The sequence below is a fragment of the Parasteatoda tepidariorum genome, chromosome 10, assembly GCF_982258835.1.
Source record: "Parasteatoda tepidariorum strain Cologne lab strain chromosome 10, Ptep-v5.0, whole genome shotgun sequence".
Lineage (NCBI taxonomy): Eukaryota > Metazoa > Arthropoda > Arachnida > Araneae > Theridiidae > Parasteatoda > Parasteatoda tepidariorum.
Genome location: NC_141764.1, coordinates 24,633,991 through 24,656,174, shown reverse-complemented (window position 1 = coordinate 24,656,174; position 22,184 = coordinate 24,633,991). Strand labels below are relative to the sequence as shown.

General features: G+C 30.3%; 1 protein-coding gene across 1 annotated transcript in view; it reads left to right on the top strand.

Moving 5' to 3' along the window:
- LOC107454237 (uncharacterized) overlaps positions 1–22,184 on the top strand; it is a 170,919-nt gene that overhangs the window by 100,489 nt on the left and 48,246 nt on the right. The window contains exon 3 of the mRNA XM_043043231.3: positions 20,506–20,650. Within this exon, the coding sequence (XP_042899165.2) occupies positions 20,506–20,650 (145 nt within the window). The remainder of the gene's footprint in view (positions 1–20,505; positions 20,651–22,184) is intronic.

Sequence of the window (22,184 nt, the reverse complement as noted above, 5' to 3'; positions counted from 1 at the left end):
TACAAACTGCATAATTATAACTTATTGTAAACTGCATAATATGCATGATTTTTTTTCAAAGTTTTTGAGCTTGTAATTGATTTCATGAATTACTGATTCGATTAAATTATTATATTAATAATTAAGTTATTAAAATTATTTTTAAATACTTAAGTTTCAAAAAAAGTTTGCGTAATAAAGAATAGAAGAGCCATGGGTTTCATTTAGATTGCTTTTTGCCATTACTTATGTTGATTTTGATGATAGACGCGAAAGTGTTTCAATTCAAAGTTGATATTATTAGTACAGAAATTTGGGAACACCGTGTTAAAAAAATGACAAGCAAGAATTTCCGTTAAATAATATGGTAGAGGAGAGTGGGGTCAATTGTAACATTTTTTACTTAACTATTTTGAACTAACAAAAAATGCGATATATTATTAGTATTAATTGACAGACGAGTAAAGTAGACTATCCTCTACAAGAAAAAAGAATAAATACCTTATTTTAAATTTTATTACATTAGTTATTAACAATTTTTGACAGTCGTGCACTTGTTACAATTGTCTCCACTTACGGGGTCAATTGTAACAGTTTATAAATTCAACTAAAACGTAGTTAATTATACATATTATCATAGTTGTGATATATTTTTTTTATTGATCAAAATAGTAGTGACATTTTAGGAGTAGAAATAATAATGAGCAGAAACCTGAAGGGTTAAACTTATAACTTTAAGGGGTTAAAAATTTTCATTTCTGCTGTGAAAGGTGACAAATAAAATAATGCACATGCAACATAATATAAATGATATAGGAAACTATTGGGGGTTCTTAAAGAGTTAAGTAATGGTTTGTAAACAAGAGATTATTTAATTTTAACTGTTGCAATCGTCCCTTTACTTATTGTTACAATCGTTCCCAAGACGCCATTTCAGCTTCAATTGTTAAAAACAATGCTAGTTAATTAACAAAACTATTTTTTTTTTAAATGTTAACTAAGGTGTCCACTTACATATTCGGTTAATAATTTTTACTTGTTTAAACAAAATTACTTTGTTACAATATAATATTCTAATACCAAAAAAAGTACTTACGTAGCGTGAAAATATCTTTTGCGATGTAACTCTTTCAAGTACATAAAAATGGTTGCCAGCAGGGGTGTAGATGTAGATTTATTAAATACACCTTGTGCGCCACCTAGGAACCAAATCTAGAACCCGACACTCGAAATTTTTGCTCTGTTACAATCGTACCCTGTTACAATTGACCCCACTCTCACCTATCTTATATTCAACGTCCGAAATACATCAGTTGACCTCTTATTGAATTACAAAATCGTTATTTTGTCAGAAACCATGCATGTGTTGATTATAAACAGTTATTGTTTTTTATGATCCCGCACGAAAAAGAATTGTTGGTGAGCAGTTACTGCGAAGTAAATCAAAATATAAATCTATCGAAAAGCTAATAAGATATTCACTACACCTTTTTGATTTCAAGTGATATAAAATCCGAAAGGGAAAAAATTGAATGACTCTTTTTATTTGAGCAGGGTTAAAAAAGACCAACTCAATTAGAACTAGGGAAAATTACATAGCTTAAATTATGGTTCGAAATATTGTCCCTTAATGTTAATTTTACTTTTTAAGTATTTTGCAATATCTCGAAAACTTTATATGCGAATCAAAAAAATTTTTGCACTGAATCATAAGATTCCTTTATCTAAGGATAATTCTACGAAAAAAATATTTTTTAATAGCTACGTATTGTTTTTTGTTATTTTATATAATAATGATTGAAATAATTCTAAAATGTGATGCATGTAAACTTTAAATAAGTGTAAATCATGTAATTTTCTATGGCAAAATATAAAGTTTTAAGGAAATTGAAACGAAGCCGAGAGATCGAATTAAAAAAAAGACGGATATTTCAAATTCATTTTTTTCTCAGGAACTATTTGACCGATATCGTCCAAAATTTGTCTTTTGCCATATAAAACTACATTATTCAAATGATGTACAAATTTGTATACCTTTCAATTTAAAATACTTTTGTCAATTATTAAATACGTATTGTTTTTTGTTATTTTATATAATAATAATTAAAATAATTCTGAAATGTGATGCTTGCAAACTTTTACATAAGTGTAAATCGTGTAATTTTCTATGGCAAAATATAAAGTTTTAAGGAAATTGGAACGAAGCCGAGAGATCAAATTTAAAAAAAGACAGACATTTCAAATTTATTTTCTCAGGAACTATTTGACCGATTTCGTTCGAAATTTGTCTTTTGTCATGTAAAACTGCATTATTCAAATGGTGTACAAATTTGTAAACCTTACAATTTAAAATACTTTTGTCAGTTATTAAATAAAATAAAAAAAACATTGACAAATTTGTAAAATTTATTTCGTGAAGGATATTGGGAATTTTTTTTAATTTTGGGAATTTTTTTTTCAATTCACTTAAAAAAGTTCCCAATAAATATTTACTACTTACAAAATAAGTAACAATTAGTGTACTATCTCTGTTCGGGGCTCTATGAAACTTTTTGCTCGCAAAAGTTTATTAATAACATGAAAGAAATGTTTAAACAAGTTAAAAAGAAGAAAAATTGTCAATTTTTATTAAATTAATCTTCTAAACCTAGTCATTTTAGAATGAAGGTAGAAGAAGGTTCATGAAGAGAATTTTAAAAATAAACTTGTTCGCATTAGTAGCTTCTCTTGTTTCTGGGAAAGTCTTGATATTGATTGGTTAGTGTCTGATAACGTGCTGGGTTTTCTTCAATTTAATAATAATTTGAAACTTGATATATTGATTTTTTTGCAAAGATTTTACAAATATAAATTGAAGGTGACAATTATGAGACATCATATACTTTTATATCTAGGGAGGTTTAAGAAAGACCTCTGAATGTAAGAAAAAAATTATTTTTTTAAATTTTGCTAATCTTTGCCTATTTAAATAACTAATTTAAAATTAACCCAAATGGCCGGTAGGGCGCTAGGCCCATGTTCGAGAGTTCGTGGGTTCGAACCCGGCCGGCCGAAGATTCCCCGTGTAGTTAAGTGACTGATGCACGTTAAATCTGTCTAGTCGCAAAAGTCCTCCATGAGGGTACTGGATTGGAGATCGATCGTTTTTGATTCAGGTCAAAATTACGATCAATGGATGAATGAATGGATGTATGAATGGGTCCGCCCTATAAGCGGGTGCGACGCATGGTGTGGCAGAAGTCGAATTCTTGGCCAAAGATGGGGCCACTGGTAAACAATTGCACCCCCTCTGCCAGAAACAGGCATACGTCAACAACAGCAACAACGGTAAAGCAATGAAAAATCTTCATTCCGATAAATAAATATTTTAAAAATAGTTTACATAGGTTATAGCATTCACAGTTACCTGAAACTTTATAAAGTCAGTGTTCCACCAAAGGAATGATGATTATTTAGGGTTCCTTTGCCGAAAAAAATTGGAAACCGCTGCTATATGATGGAAATATCCATTACTATGCAAATTTACATGCTAAACTCAGTACAAAATAAATGAAAGAATAATGTATCTTTATGTCATTTTTATTTCTGATGATAATTTATTCACTTATTTAAATTCATTTACACCCGTCTCTGAATAGTCGACCCAATTTGAGTTTTCGACCACCAATGTTGAACTCCGTAGCCTTGCAATTTTGAACCCAATCCAGAAGACGAGGGAACTTCTGGATCGAGTATTGGACGAAATGTGCCTTTTTGATGGAACTAACCCACATTTGCTTTACATGGTCAGGTAAACTAAGAAAACTTCCCACAGTTAGTCTGATGGCAAGGGAACTGTAACTCATGATCAATCTACTACTGAGGATAATTTACATCTGTGTTCCTCAACCTTTTTATCACCGCGGACCTGTCAACGTTTGATAATTTCACCACTGCCCGCTGAGGGGACGAAACGTTGATTGTTCATAATTTAGATTATTTTGATTAATTAATTTTAATTTAATTGTATTTAAACATGACTTCCGTGGACCGGGGGTTGGGGAACACTGATTTACATCACCACTGTGGGTGGTTTCGAACCGGGTGCGGAATTCATATCGACAAGCCATCGCTGGGATTCGAACTCGGGTCACTTCATTGGCAGGCGAACACTCTATCCCCTCAGCCTCCACGGCTCTCTGATGATAATTAAAAAAAATTATTATTCTCCTCTTTTCACAGTCTTAAAATGTCTCCTGCATCGTGGTAGCCACCAACTGATAGCAAAATCATTTTCGTCATACATGAGAAGTGAAACAATTGAGTAGTGATATATACAGGATGTCCCAAAACGACCGCATGAACTCTGTACAGCTAGATTCCTCGTTGGGAGTACATAAAAACTGCCCAAAGAAGCGTTCCGTACGATTCATAGTTTAGGAGAAAAATACGAAAAACATAGTATGACATCACTGCCGGTGCAAAAGAAAACACTTTATTGAACATATCAACAGCAGTTTACTATGCACAATTTAAAGCAGAATATGCGTGGCGAACGTTTTAAACATTATCGTCTTGAAAGATATGCAAATATTGTTGTTGGTATGAACAATAAAGTGTTTTTTTCCTTGCACCAGCAGTGACGTCATACTTTGTTTTTCATATTTTTCTCGTAAACTATGGATCGTACAGGAACGCTTCCTTGGGCAGTTTTTATGTACTCTCAACGAGGAATCTAGCTGTACAGAGTTTATGCGGTCGTTTTGGGACACCCTGTATTTCTGTAAAATGGTTTTGGGGAGATTATTTGAGGTTCTCGATATAAACAGAAAATAACAGAAAAACAGAAAACAAATATTTTTTCCACACCTTATCGCTTTGATTAGCAAAAAAATTAGTAAATAAATAAATAAATCTCAGATTAGTTGTAAAAATTATTCAAGAAATCGCACGTTCCAATCAGAACAAACAGTAGAATAACAAGTTCAAACCCGTTATAATGATTGTGACGTTTGATATCGTTTAGACAGCTACGTTTCATATTACGTAATAGTCCTGAAAAAAAATTGCCAGCAACAACCAATTTACAGTACAACTGTTTTGAGTTGGAAATATTCATCATGTCAAGAAAGATAACATTTACATTTTTAAACAAATAAACATTTTGTTTAAAAATCAATAAATATCTAGTGAAAATGTGTGCTTCACTAATGTAAATGTATGCTTTTTAAAAGTATTAAAAATACATAATCAAGTTAACTTTCTTGTTTCGTCACTAAATCGACAAAAGTAAAAAATCTTTTAGGATAGTAAGTCTTCAATAATAAAACACGTCTGCGTTTTTACACAGTTTCTAAAACAGTAAAACCTTAATTGCACTTAATTTAGAAGAAAAAAATCTTTCCAAAAGATTTTACATCTTGATATTTTTTTTAAAAAAACTAAATTATTTTTTAGCAAATACTTATGAATACATTAATAATAATGTGTTTTTATTCCTTTCATATCATATGATATTTGTATTGACCTTGCAATAAAAATTGCTTTGAAGTTTTTATGTTAGGCGGCATTTCAAATGAAATTTAAAAAAAAAATCTGTTTTTCGTTCGCAGAAAAAGAAAAACTACGGAATGGTATTAAGAAGGTTCAAAAAAATATTTTAAATGAAATTTTAAAAAACAATATTTTTTTTTTGCATTTCTGTTTTGTTTCATTCGAAAAGCATCTGAAGCTATGCATTAGGTCATTTTATTATCTTGAAATATTTTTGCCTTGATATTCGATAATTCGAATTTTGAATATATTTTGAAGAAAAAAAAAGTGCATTTTTTTGATCTAGTATCTTTACAATTCTAAAATGTTTTCTATGAAATTATTTACTTTCAGCTAAATAAATGTAAGAACGATTTTGTTTTTTAACTTTTTTTTTCATTTCGATACATTTTTGAAATATATAGCAAACTTTTTAGATATGTTTTTCTAATAATAATTACAGAAACAAATCATATGTACTTCTAATGGTATAATTAAAAACATTACTGTGCATCTTACATTCGAAATGTGAAGTTGAGAAAACGTTCTTAGAATATTTTGACGAAGTTCTAGAAAAAGTGTATTAAATATTTTATTTCTTCACATGTCTATTCCTGTAATAAGTATAACTAATTAAATGTCAAAATTTAGAATTTATTTACTTGTGGCTATTAAATGTTAAATCAATAAAGAAAAGAAAAATCCACTCGCATCGCCATATTAATTATTAGGAATAATTTTCCCCAAATTACACTCTATTTAATTCTAAATAATATTTTTTCTCTCTCTTCCTTTAGATAATGCAATAATAAATCGATTTGAATAAAGAGTGATAGAGAATTACGTGGATAAATCATTCAATTAGATAAAAAACTTTTTACAATATTTTCTCAAGTGCATGAAAAAATAAATTGAAAAAGAATTAAGACTTTTATAAAATTTTAATGATTTAGAAAAAGAATGTAACGAAGACTTCCTGAAATTTTTCCTTTTTTAAATATTTTTCAAGACATGACAAGCTGTGCATGATTTAATTAAATGAGTTTTTATTTCGAAATGAATTGTAGTTACTAATATGCTAAAATATGTTTTCTCTGCTCTTGAAGTTATTTTACTTTGCATAGTTTTGTTTTGTATTAGTTTTACTTGGTATAAGTGTTTTAAAGCGACTTACTTTATTCTGTCCTCTAAGAAAGTTTCGTAAAATTTATAAACTATGACGTTAATTTATGCTAAAATAATGTAGATTTTTATTCTGTGGCGAAAATGCACACACAGCACAATGCACAGAAGTGCTTCTCATTTATCCCACGGTTTGACTTGATTCGACAATCAAATTGTCTGAGTCTTAAACAACGTAAAAGCTCGAAATGAAGACAACTTTTACGAGAATAACATTAATTTACTCTCCCTGGCTATATATTTTACGAAAAACGATTTACGTGCATACCTGTATTTTTACGGTCATAATATCTTTACGGGCAAAAATTTTATTGTGACGGTCAGTGACTGGAACTCTTTTTACCCGTCTCTGACCATAATTTAGTGACGAAATCCTTCAGAGAGTAAAGGGATATATAGGGTATTGCGCAACAACCACTCGCTTAAATATATTTTCTGGAATTGCTGTAAAATAAGAAATTATTTGAACGAGCCCATTAATTGAATCGAAGGTAGCTTCAAAACTTTCCAAGCTTAAAAAGGAAGAAAAAGAAAATATTTTTAAGGTGTTTCTTATACGACAAAGCAGTGCCCACGTTTTTCTGTTTAAAGAATAAGGATACACTTAATAATAACAATAATGATAATGCCAAATTATGTGTCATTAAAGAAAAATCTCTAATCTCAGAGGGATTAGATTCAGGGGTTGAGCGCTCACCGCCTGAAAAAGTGGCTCAGGTTCGAATCCTAGTGGTAGCTGGTTTATACGAATTTTGCTTCCGGTTCGTACCGATCACAGCGCTAACATAAAATATCCTCAGTGGTAGACGGATCATCTGTTAGAATCTTCTTGCCATCGGGTTAACCTTTGGGGGTTTTCGTGATTTTCCTCTGCATCTACATCAACGCAAATGTGGGTTATTCCTCCACGAAGGTAAGTTTACCCCATTACTTGATCCAGGAGCTTCCTTATCTTCTGGGTTGGGTTAAAAATTTTATGGCCACGGAGTTAAACATTGTCAGTCGTAACATTTGAATTATGTCAGCTGCTCAATGCGAGTTATAAAATAAAATTTTTAAGGAGCAAAAACATTTATTTCATTCAATGTTTTGAACTAAAAAATGTTTTTCTTAATACCATTTCTATATTTTATGCTACATTATTCGTGTTGTCTCACGGTTATCTACCAAAACTAAGGATTTAATAACACATATTTTTATATTATACTTGTACAAAATAAAATATACTTCAGCATTGTCTGTAGATTTATATTTTAAAATACTGTCTTAAATTCCAAGCAAAGGGGCTATTGTGACTAATAATAAACAGCATGAAAGTTATTTTTATTACCTCGAAGCAAGGGAAATTATTTCTGAAACAAATAGGAGTTGTCATTATTTGTATAATTATAAATTAATTTATTTTTATATGTGCTTGTAAATACTCCATTGCATGTTAGTAGCCTTCATTGAAAGATTTTGTTCATTATTCTTCTAAAACATTGTTTAATGCCAATTATTTAATAATTTACTCTCCATGAAAGATCGAATACATAATCAATATTGTTGATTTTAAGGAGAAAATCAAAACTTTCTTTCTCTTATGTTTTCTCAAAATAATACGAAGCAATTTATTGTTCTTCATTTTTAAAGATTTTACATGCCGCTTTTGAAACTTTGTAAAGGAATATTGACTATTACTCAAAATCCTTTCACTCTTAAAGAAAACTGAAAAGAAGTTTCGTTCTTTGAAAAGTTTTAAACTCAATCTATAAATATTGGTAAGGCTTTATACTTTGATTTGAAAGTATGTTATTATTGAGAAAGAATTGTTCGTTCTAATTTTTCGTTTATTTGTGTAAAGTTTATTTAAAAGTTTATATATTACGAATTTTATACATATAACCTATTGGGAATTTGTTGAAGGCTTAAAAATTTCACAGATAATTTATACATCCTTTATTATGTTATAAAATATGGCACATGTTAACTCTTCGTTACTTCTAACATTTTGTTTTATTCGTGAAGCATATATGGCTAAGTTTTTCACAAACCACCTCGTCATTACAAACAAAATTTAACAAATCCTTTGTGTATTTAAATGTAATGTAGTTTATAGGATTTTAATCAATTCTATTTTTGAAAATAATTTTTTTTCTATAGTTATATAATGGTTATAGTTTTAGCATTTTCTTTTTTAATATTTACTAAAATTATAACGGATTCTATTTTATTTTGGAATTTATTATCATTACTGCTACATTCAAATATTGGCGAAAAATAGCTCTGTGAGTTTTGAAAATTCTTTAAAATTTGTTTTTAGTAATCCACTCTTATATAGTTCTTATAATATATGCATAAAAATATTCCTTTTTTACTCTGAATGATGACCATCACGATTCGAGTCCATAAAACTTTGTAGATACATTTCACCTACCGTCATTCGGGGCTACTTTGTGCAGGATTTCGCAGTTTTTGAACTTTGACATGTAAAAACACTATGTTAATTCAAACTTTAGTAAAATTTATCGATATTATATTCATAACTGGACTCAGACGAGTGAATTTGATAAATATTAGCATTATTTGTATTTAATATTTACGAGTAATAAGTCAAAACATACCTTGCACAAAGTAGCCCCCAAATGGTGCTACTTTGTGCAGCGAAAGGAATTCAGTTTAATAATCATGTTTTTAGTAAAATATTGATATAAAATTGTTAAAAAAGTTAATTGTTGACATTTTTAAAGACAAAAACATCAAGATATGTAAAGATATTAGTTTGAAAATAATTTTCAGCGTTAAAAAACCATTTTTTTGAAGAATTTTTTTCTTAAAAAGAATGTTTATTTCAAAACATTTGAGTTTAAACAAAAGAAAACCATATACATTTTTAAACATTGAAATGGATGAAATTTTAAAAATAATAATTATTACATATTCATTAACATTTATAATATTGTTAAATTTGAACATAACATCCTTGAATGAACATGACAGAACTTGCTCTTCAGTTTCTGTCAAAATTACCCGATGTCCTATAAAATATATTTTTATGTGTTAAATCGTTTGATTAAGTCATTAGAAAAATCTTTGTAGAAGAAAAATAATAGTTTACCAGGAAGTTTCACGTGTTTCTTGTGAATTTTATCAGAGACAGTATTTCTGTGGATTTTGTACTTCCGAGAAGCTTCTGCAATCGACATACCACCAACAACTGCTTGCAAACATTGTTGCAGCTTTTCTAAAGTGTAATCATGGTAGTTTCTCGTTCCAGGTATTTTTTTATAACGTCTGACCATTTTTCTGTCGAAAAAAAAACGAATGAAACTTTGCACAAAGTAGCCCCAAAATGCATTTTTTTTCATTTTCCATTTATTTGTTATTAATTTTCAAATTTTTTTAACGCTAACATGATATAATTGTTTATTAATATATAAATAAAAAATTTTGCACTTACGACAATTTTTTTATCAACGTCTTTGCATTTCACAGCTAAAGTTTCCACGCACACTTTTCGACATCTGACGTCCTCGGAAAGTTGTTGGCATTGGATGAACGAAACACACTCTGAGATTGTTTTAAAATTCGAAAAAATGTTTGTAGTAATAGAAGAGACTTCTATCTTCAAATTCCACACATTTTTAAAGTGAAATAAACATAATACTGAATAGCAGCACTTGAAAAATGCCAAATTCGAATTTGAAAAAAGTAGCCCCCGCTGCACAATGACGGTAGTTTAAGAGATTTCATTGCTCTAACTCCTGGAATTGCGCTCTTATCTTAGAGTTTTACCGGAAGTTCGAACATGCCTTTTTTTAAATTTTAGAGCCATAATGATTAGTGTGACTGCGAAGATTCTGTAGATTCATAGAAACGAAGAGTTTTGATGGTGCCAACTCATCGAATCATGATGAAATTCCCAATCTGGCGTTTCACTTGCAGTTCGAACATGCTTTCCCCTAAACTTGAAAACAACCATGATTAGTGATTCCTTAAAGTTTTGAAGATTAATTACATCCATTTTAAAAAGTATTGATTGCGCCAACTCATCAAATCACAGAATTTTTAATCTCGGTGTTTTACTCGGCATTTTTATCACGTCTTTCTTTAAACTGGATAACCACCATGATAAATGAGTCCTTAAAGTTTTGAAAATACACCACACTAGTCAAAAGGGTTTGATCCTGAAAAATCAGCAAATTACGGACTTGCTCGCCAAGACGTTTCCTTTCCCACTCATTTTCTGTGGAGTTCAAGTCGGTTGATTTTACAGGTTAATTGATTTGTAATAGGTGCGTCATAAATCCAATGACATACAGGGTTATTCATAATTTCCTCCGGGGTTTCGAAGCGTTATAGTAAAAAAACAAAGACGAGTATGGCAAAAAAGAGCATATGAAATTATTCCAAAAGTATTCAAGTTTTAATTTAAGCAGTTGCCGGTAGATGGCAGTAACATGTACCACTGAAGCCAGTTGTAGTGAAGAAAAATGGCGTTTACAGGCGGAGGGAATGATGAATAACCCTGTATTATTCCAGCCCTATAAACTATGTTGTTGTCAATATAAATATGAGTAGCAACATTAAAATGAAAATATTGTCTGAAGGAAAACGTCTGATTATCCAGCAAGTTTAAACAAACGTGCTGGTTCACGTTTGTTGTCCCCTCAGTGATTGAGTCTGATTGAAAACATGAAAATACACCTTAAAATCATGACGTGATTTTCAATAATATTTTCCTTGTTTTCTCTAGAAGTGACTTATTTCTTGTTCAATGAGCTTATTAAAAATTAGTGAGTTAAGTTATATGAAATTAAACTCGTGTTTGATTGATAAAGAATGACTTATTTTTTATTATACCTGCTGACAGCAGACTAGATTATTCTGTCAATTTCATTGTAGATAAATTTAACCGATTGTATGTCATTGATGTGTTTTCTGTTCTTTTGTACTTAGGGTCAATTAAAAGTATGTTAACAGCAAAGTAGTTTATGGAACAAAAAATAACTTCATATTTAAGGATAAAGTTTAATTTAACCAATAATAAATCGATTAGGCAACTGAAATTGCCATAAATATAGGCATGGTGCTGAGCTTTGAAGTTGAATAACAGAAAGTTTCATTTTTTTTCGTTTTTGGCAATATTGTGGACAATCATTTCACCAGGATTAACGTGATTTAAAACGAAATGGAATTTTAACGACATATCCTAAAACAAGCGAAAACAATTTTGTAAATTTGACAAAATTTTCACTCGAAGTCTGTTTTTCAGAAGCAATTTCAGAAACATTTTTAAAACTATTCTTTACTAGACGGTTACAGACGTCGGTATCCCAAAAATGAGAAACACTGTTTTAAGTACACTCTTTATTATTTACTTACACTATACTTACACTTTACTTACACTCTCTATTCTTTACTTACACTTTACTTACACTCTCTATTCTTTACTTACACTATACTTACACTCTCTATTCTTTACTTACACTAACTATTCTTTATTACATGGTTAAAGACGTCGGTATCCCAAAAATGAGAAACACTGTTTTAAGTACACTCTCTATCACATTTCATTTAAGTTCATATACCGCCAAAATAAACAGGTTATTGATTGTGAGAGTTTTGATATATATTCAACTCAAAAATAGACTCTTACTGTTATGTATGCATCAAAACCTGTTTGATTGCAGATAAAAATAATGACTCATATGTGAAAGGTGAATATTAGAAGCACCTTCAATTTCCCTCTGGCAATCAAACTAAATTTCTACGTCTTCATTCCTCTTTTCTGATTGGTCAGATTTTGATGGCTCTTTTAATTTGAAACAACTTGCTAAATATTGAAATCCCTAATCTTTTTACTTCATTTTTGACAAAGATTCTTAAAATATAATTAAATTCAGAATAGATGACAACAGACCACGCGGTATACGATGATGGAGCCTAAAAAAGTACAATAAAAATAATTCCTTTATTAAGTTTTTCTGTAGATTTCACAGTTAAGAATATAAAATTTGAAATTACTAGTTAAGAATAAGCTTCAAAAAAAATAACTTTGCATCATTAGTTTTTTATTCTTCATTCTTTACAAGAAGATAAGCCCCCTTAAATTTGTAAATTGTAATATTGTTTTTTCGGATTCTTTAAAAAGCCTTAGATTTATTAATCTAATTAAGCAAAATATTTTTTTCTTATTTTATCAAATTTCTACAAATTGTTGAAGTGCATCTGTGAGCACAAATGTTCACGGAATATTTCACAATGATTTGGGAGAAAGCATAAAAATGATTGTTATTTGAAAATTGCGTGAGATCTGCTTATACTTTTTCACAATCGAAAAATTACCGAAATAAAGTAGAGAAATTTTTTTTTTTACTGTTTCTTACCGTTATTTTTTCTTGTGATTGATGCAGAGAAAAATTTAAGAAAGTTTCTCGTGTGAATTTTTTGCTTTGATTTATGCTAATGATATTCGCATTCCATAAACAAAAACAAAATACTTCTCAATAAATGAAGACGAATTTTAATTAAATCATTTAATTATTAGGATGTCTATGTCTCATAGTACTCATAGCTTTAATTACCTCATCACTGGAGACTCTGGTTCGGCGATTTTGATTTTTAGCCGGGATGACTATCCTTAAAACTGGACTTTTAGTGACTTTAAAAAAAAAAAATTTTTAAATCTCATGGTGTTCTTAGGTAGGATTTGAACTGTCCTCGTCATTCACACCATTTTAATCCACTTTTACTATTTAAACACTAATTTGATGTTTTTACTATTTGTAACTCGATTGTTTCCTTAATAGGCAATTTGCCCTATGATTAGTTTTTAAATTTTGTGCCTTTAATATTCTGACTAATTGAGATAACTAATTTTGTTCAAGAGTATTGTTCGCCCGCAAAGTTTACAGGCTGTTGCCATTTGACTTTTGTATCTTATGTATTTTATGCATTTTTTGTATTTTATGTTCTTTAATGTTTTTTTTACTTGGTTTTTAATAAACATTTACCCGTATGCCCTCAATTGGGGCAGGTCGGGGTAAATATTTTCATGTCTCATAGTACAGCTGATGTCGATTTTTTTAAAACACATTTCTTCAATTCTTGTGAAACCATTTATCATATACGTCTAGAAAATAAGCTACCAAACGTTGAATTCACATTAATTTTTAAAAGCTTTCGTTAAAGGAGAGGTTTCATTATCTATTATCTGGACATAATTTTTCAATTTTACTTTCTTTCTACTAATATTATAATTTTCTGATAGATTCTGTTGGCATTATGCGCGCATTATTAATTTCTATTTACAGAATCATCAATATTTTTAAAACGTATTGCAAACGTTAGGAAAAATTGTTTTCGAAATTAAATGAAAATGTAAAAGTTTCTCAAGCAATTTTTCTTAATCAATAATAATAATTAGTTCAGGCTAATATGAAATTATAACTCTTTTAAAAGCAGTTATTCTTACTTAATACCAAATTATGCTCACATCAATGTAAAAAATATAAGTCCCTAAGTCGACAATTTCTAATTATGATCATACTTGTCACGATACTAATCATAAATACATAACTTCCTCCGAAACGACAAATTCTATTTAGTTCATGCAGATATGGAACATATAATTTCTTTATAAACTGGATATTTCTAATCAGTTTTCCTTATTAATACTGCTAGAATTTGAGGACGATATCGATATCATGGGAAGAACTAGGGCAGCTACAGTACAAGGCTTTCTGTGCACTCGAGGCAGCAGCAAAGACATAGGATTGTCAGTCAAGGATGAAAAAGCTAAATTCATGGCAATAACAAACATAATCACAAATGTGCAACCACGGAAAATTAATAAATATTAGTTCAAAAAAGTTCTTTTTTCCAATGCCAACATCCGTCAATTCAGGCATTAAAGGGCGATTTTGTTGGCCTCTCTTTCAGGGGCACGATATTCGGTGGGCCAACGTCGCTCCCGCAGTGAGGACAGATAGTACAGAGAGGGAAAGAACATCCATGCCTTGCCCAGGATTCGAACCCAGAACCTTTCTGATGTAAGGACAGTTCCCTGCCCCCTACACAGGCCGGTCGGCAGTTCAAAAAAGTAGCTAAATAGTAGCTCAGGCACAATGGTAGCTCAGGCAAAATGGTAAATAATAATAATGACATGAAAATTGAAATCAGAAATCGAATCAACATGGCCAGCATATGTTATCATGGACTGAGAAACCAGTTCAAAGCTAAATACACAAGTTGTGAAACAAAAATAAATAGAGTAGTACAAAACATTAGTGTGACCAATAGTTTTATATGACAGCGAATGATGGACAATTAACAAAGCAGACGAAGAGAAACTGATGACTTTCGAAAGAAAATATTTAGAAAAATGTTTGGAGCAGTAAGAGGAATAATAGGATAATTCTTTATTAATACTGGAAAAAGGGAATAATAGGAACCAGGATAATTTGTTATAACCATGAATTACAATCAAAATACCAAGAACATAACATAGTAAAAGTAATCAAGGTTTCTCAAATAAGATAGCTGGGACATGTATTTCGATATAGTGATGAAAATCCTGTTAAAAAAATAACTTTCCAAACACCAGAGGGAAAAGGAACAAGAGGATGACCCAGAATAAGATGGTAAGATAGAGTAGAGAAATGTTCAAAGGACTTGGGAGTAAACAGATGGAGAAAAATAGCATCGAATAGATCTAGATGGGGTATACTGACTGAGACGACTTTGGCCGATAACCGGCTGTAGTGCCAAAGAAGAAGAAGACTAAGAATTCTTCATTCATAACCTATTATATTTTTAAATTTGTTTTAAATAACTTTATAAAGCCTGGTATATTAAGTTTTGTAGATGAAATCCAAATTTTCATATTAATTTTACTAAATACCCTTTAACTATTTTTAAAACAACTTTTCTCAATTAGTAATAACAATTGGTTTATACTAATATTGAATTATATATTGAAATGTCTCTTTCCAAATAATTATAAAAAGAATGTATACTACTATAAAATATATCAGTTTCCAAACCGAAATTTTTTCTTATTTATCAAAAATTCTAGTTCTAACTCATTTGAAACTTCTATAACTTTATATAAAATGTTGTAGTTTGAAAAGAACAACTTTTTCTAAAACTGTTATTTGCAAACAATATTAAATCGATTAGCTTTATTAATATCTTAGTTATTTTTTAAAACTTTTTAAGTCAAAGTGTATATTATTTCCAGACGTTAACTTTCAACAGACTACATTATATATTTATAAACTTTTGTTGATATTCACTTTGAAATAAAGGAATATTAAATTGTTTTCCATTTTAATCTGTAAACTAATTTAATAAACTCCGGAGAAAAGAAAATTGAAACAAAATTTAATTACGTTCAGCAAATTTTTGAGAGTAAAATGTTCTAACGCGCAATTCTGACGATGCATTTGATGGTAAACAAGTAAAGCTGAAAAAGGATGCTGTTATACGAAAAACAATTTAAGCTCTAAAAATTACTTATTCTAAGTTGCTGATGAAAATTGTTTATTGAGTTTACTTAAAATGAAATTACTATCAATATGAAGGAAGGGTAAGCTAAAAGCAAACAAAAACAATATAAAATTTTAAATACGTGGTTAATAATTGTCTTTAAGTATTTTAATTTATACTTTTCTTTATCTATTTTTAACATTACATTTAATTCAATAATGAAGTGCAAAGTGAAAATTAGGTATTTTAATTTGTGCTTTATTACTGTTAAAATTTCGGATATTTTTCGGTGTGAAAGAAAATTAGTAAAAGTCAACATTAAACAGTGCCTTCTTGTAATTGCTTAATTATTTTTTTTTTGTTTTATTATTTTATTTATTTTATAGATTTCTTACATTTGGTATGTCACTTTAAGGCGAAGATATGTTTATATTCAGCAGTATGTACTGATTGTGAGCGTTTAACAAAAAACACTTTTTAATTTTCCTAATACTTGCCACGACAAATAACGACATTCAACATGCACTGTTGATAGAGTTCAAAAGGGAGAAATAATGTCAAAATAAAAAAATTTGTTTTCTACATTCTCTGTTTGTGTAGTAGCTGAATGTTGAAGTCCTTCAATGATTTTTTTTTACTTAACTTTAACCATTCGTGCGCGTGCTGAATATTGACATTTGATGTTGAATTTTATATTTAATCATGCATATTGAATGTATGCACTTGTCAGGGAATTTCTTTTAAATTTCATACTTCATGTACATGCTCAATTATGCCATTTACCGTTAAATTTTGTAGCCAGCACCCTACTTATTCTTGAATGTTGATAAATGTCTTTAAATTTTTAAAGTAACTTTCACCATTTATGTGCACACTGAATGTCGACACTTGTCAGCAAATTTTTTTTATTCAAAGTTGACTACGATTCCGCCTGCTGAATTTTGATGTTTGTCATTGAATTTAACAATCTATTCTCACCGTCAGTGTGAATGTTAAATGTCGACATTTGACAGTGAATTATTCAAATTTGACCACCAGCATGCATGCTGAATTTTGGCATTTGTTATAAAATTTTGCATTGAAAATTCACCATTAGTGTAGTTTGATTATGAGAAGAAGGTAGGAAGCATTTCAAATTTTTTTTTTTGTCATTTGAATCGTTTTGAAGATTTTAATGTTCCCTTCAATAGAATTGAAAATGAATCATCGGTTTTTTACAACGCTTCCGGTTTTTTTTATTCTTACGATTTCAAACGTATACACTTCTGATATTATTTTAGTCAAAGTTTTTTTATTTATTAAGATTTACAAAAGTTTCAAAAGAAATGAAAGGTAAAACAAATAAAGAAATGAATCCTAAGCATTATTGCAATGTTCATTCATGTATTCTAAAAAAAAAAACTCGGAATGAGTAAGAAAAAAAAAAGAACCTGAAAATAGTGAAATAAATTAAGAAAAACAAAGAAAAAACTATTTTTGATTAAATGTATTTAAATCTGCCAGCTAAACATCTAAATTTAATTTTCAACCAACAATAAAAGAAATTCATTTAAAGAAGCAATGTCTTAAGAGGAAGAAAAAAAAAACCAGCAATATAGATGAGTTCAACATATGCGCAAGCTATAAGCATGAACACCAAAGAAAACAAAGATATAATATCGTTCCTTTTCAGCATATCATCGCCTTAGTTTATTCCTTGCTTTTTCCGATAAATCACAAATAGCCATTTTCGGGAAATACGATGAGAGTTCCATAGATAGTGGAGAGTGATCAATATTAAAGAGTATTGGGGTGCAAGTTAATAGAAATTTGAGGCCTTTTTGAGACTTGGCGGAATGTTTTATGAGTTGAGTTGAGACTCTTAACCGCAAAATTCGGTCGTCTGCAAAAAGAAATATTTCATTCTTTCTTAACAAGTACAGTTAAAGAAAGTTGTTGGTTAAATGGATTTTCTTTGTTTCTAATAGATTAATGGGATGACATTTATTCTATTTAGTGAAAAGCACAAACAGCGATTATCTTTTACTTACTTTTATTACTTTTTTTACCAATGATTGTATGCAATATAATTTACTATATAAAATATAAATATATAATGTAAATATGTAAATAAAATATAATATAATATATTATTATATTATATTATGTTATGTTATGTTATGTTATGTTATGTTATGTTATGTTATGTTATGTTATGTTATGTTATGTTATGTTATGTTATGTTATGTTATGTTATGTTATGTTATGTTATGTTATGTTATATTATACTAGAGGGCTGCACTCGCTGCTCTCTAATGCTCGCCAACCCCCGAAAATTGCTACGCAATCTTATATGGTTTGCATCGCAAACCAAGCTCTCTTCGCTCGCTACTAACTTAGGTACATTGCAAATGCACAAAATTCTAAGAATTCAAAACAATCACTCAAATCCATATAACAACTTTTTCTTTAAAAAAAATTACATCTTTTTAGTAAATACTAAGTCATTAAAATAAATTTGAATTCAAATAAATGACATGTAATTCGTTAAACCTAATAGAAATGCGCTATAGTATAAAATCTTAAGATAAAATTTTTAAAACTGATATGTCTTTAAAAAGGTTAAAATTTTGGCTATAATTAATCGTCAAATAAATTTGTAATATATAAATTCGTGAAAAAAGCGCTTTCGACAAAATACTAAAATAGAGATCTATGGACAAAAGCTACTCACTTCTGCCTAGCTTAATAGTATGAGATTGCTGCAGCTGATAGTATGATAGCTGATATTTGGTGAGAATGTTCTCTCTGGTTATTTCAGTTTCCGTTTTTAAAAGCACTGTATGTTGAGACACCTCAGCTAGATTTGGCATGTGACATTTTTAGGGGCAATCATTGGTCGATTTTATAGCGTTGCCATTCGGGGAGTTGTAATGAGGCTTTTTTTTTGTCGCCGTGTAAGAGAAATATATATATATATATATATTATATTATATTATATTACATTACATTACATTACATTACATTACATTACATTACATTACATTACATTACATTACATTATATTATATTATAGTTTTAAGTACGTTTTTTAATTAAGTCTTTAAGTCTAGCATTTCTAGATTTTCTACAATCAGCCCATTCCGCTGATCAGCTGAATAGAAAATGTAAGGTTGAATTTGCTTAGTCTTATTACAACGAGGATTGCAGGCTCATTAATTGTAGGCTTGAAATAAAAAGGACATTCAAACAGCCAGATTTTCCAGCTTGCGTGTCCGACATAAATACCACAGTACAATGCAAACAAAAAATACTGTGAAAACAGACTTACTGCCTCTGTCGCCGTTTGAAAACATCCTCTTCATCGAATAATATTTTATTCTTATAACTGTTGTGAGCTCTTCATCGTTATTCATGATTGTAGATTAAGGTTTCTTCAACAACAGCCAACGTTCTTTATGACAATTCTAAAAATACTGAATAATAATAATACAAAGTACAGCTGCAGTTTTGTGATAAAGAACAACGCTTGTGTTCCAATTTTTAAGAATGTAATAAGTTACAGTACACGGATCCGCATCTGACTTGCACCAACCGCAGTGCTGACGTGAAATATCCTCAGTGGTAGTTGGATCATGGGTTGGAGTACCTTTGCAGTCGGGCTAATCGTAGGATGTTCTCGAGATCTTCCTCTCCATGTAATCCAAATACGGGTTAATTCCGTCAAAAAGCCTTCGGATGTTTAACAACGGTTATGAAGAAAAAAAACTAAGCAAATATTAAAAAATCATTCTTAGATTTCAATTTAAATCTAAGTATATTCTTATCCAAGTGTGAAATCCTTACCAAAGTAACGATTTAAATTTCTATTGCGAGCAAAACCAAGAGGCTTCGCTCGAGCTTGCCTAACTTACCTCTATAATTTTCTGCATTAACCCCATAACGATCGGTAAATTTTCAAGCAAACGGCTATAAAAGTGCCTATTTTGTTAACATATCTCAAATACACGTATTTGATTAGTGCTGATATCAAGTTTAAAATAAACTAACTATCTACAATTACCTTAAAAATATCCTGGTACTGCCATCTGGTTTGTAAAATGAGAAATAAAATGTTTTCCGGGCAAAAGAAATGAATTAGTTTTATTCTCATTGGAGCGTTACCACCAAACACTCCAGCTCAGAAATATCACGGGAGCGAGAAATAGAGGGCGAAACCTCAGCCCGTCATTTTCACGGGAGCGAGAAGGAAAGGGTTAAACATTCCTTACCTCTTCAAATTCGATAGCTAAAAAGAGTTAATACAATAAATTTATATAAAAGTATGTAATTCTTCAGTTTTGGACTATGTGGAGATTGAAATATATGTTTCATCTGTTTCAGTGTCTTTGGACCCCCGTCCAGTGGTCATACCGATTTTATCATCAGTGATTGGATTTCCAATCGTTGTTTTTGCCCTCATTTGTGCCCTTCGACACAGAGCTATCAAACTCAGAAGAAGAGATCAATTGAAAAAACTACAATCAGGGTAAGTTAACTCATTTATTTTCATATTTACTTTATCTGGGTGTTTGTATGAGTTTTTTTTTAATCGCAATTTTTGAGTGTAAGTGATCAAGCGTCAAGAGTAACTGTATCAGTTACTAACTTTGAAACGTCAAAATTACGTGAAATGATATGGTATTTATAAATAGTATGTCGCTGTCCTATCTCAAGCAACGTGTATAATAACGTGTCAACGTCAAGTGCTGTCAAGTAACGTGCAGTCAAGTTTTCTTTACAGATGCGTCAGTTTCAGATTTAATAAGTTATTGTTGTTGTAGTTCATTTACGTCGCACTAGAGCTGCGCAATGGGCTATTGGCGATGGTCTGGGAAATATCCCTGAGGATGATCCGTAGACATGCCATCACAATTTCGATCCTCTGCAGAGAAGATGGCAACCCCGCTTCGTAGCCCAACGACCTCCACGCGAAGTCGAGCACTTTACGGTGGAACAGTTTAACGAGGACCCATACCGCACACCCTCGGTCCCTATGCAGACTGACCCGAGTGGTCACCCACCCGCACACTGACCGCAGTCAGTGATGCTTGACTTCGGTGATCTGCTGTGAACCGTGTCTTAACGATTAGTCCACTGCGGGACCAGATTTAATAAGATGTTATGATACAAAAACATTTCCCGATTGGGTACTTGCTCTTTAAGAAGAAGAAGAAGACCACAGATACCCACACATATGACCTATGACGTCAGTTGATCGTTTATAAGCAAAATGTTGTGTTGAAGTTGAGCTAAGTTTCTCCACATAAGTTAGAATGTTAACTAATGGGAAGTAAATTAAATGCAGTGTCGTATCACACATCGAATTTATTGAAATAAAATTCCTTCTCTTCTACATTTATTATTTGTGTATCTATTTTATTGTAACCGTGATAGATTTTTGTTGTGTGTACCTGGCAACTTCGATGCATAATTAGTTTATGTTCTACATGGCTTCATGCCTGTCTTTGTGTTAGTTAAGAAATATACGGTTAAAGAATTGAAATCTTTGTGAAAGAATCTTTTAGATAGAAAATAGAATGTGTCACTTAGGAGAATTGATACTTGATGGTCTTGGCTTACTCGAAATAGACCAGGAAGTACAAATGCCAGCTTAAATAAATGCCGCGTTTCAACAACCAATCCGGATCGAGATACCGACACTATTTCACTTGCAGATATCCTATTGCCGTTACGTATTATGAACATTGACGTAATCATATAATAAAGAAATGGGTAGTTGAAGCATTAAAAAGATTATTACGTATTACGATCAAGTTTTCCACAAGCAGATCTTGCTTTCTTTAATTATCATTAAAATAAAAGTAATGGAAGTTACAAACATGCACTGTAAAAAAATGTCTTAAATTTATCGAAAATAACTGTCTGCTGTTGTGCCAGTGCAAGCCGTTTAGTTCAAAAAAATACTGTTATTTAAAAACAGAAGCTTGATTTTTCAGCAGATAAGTACTGTTATTTTGACAAATACTTTATAAAGTTACTTTATTATCATTGTGAGAATC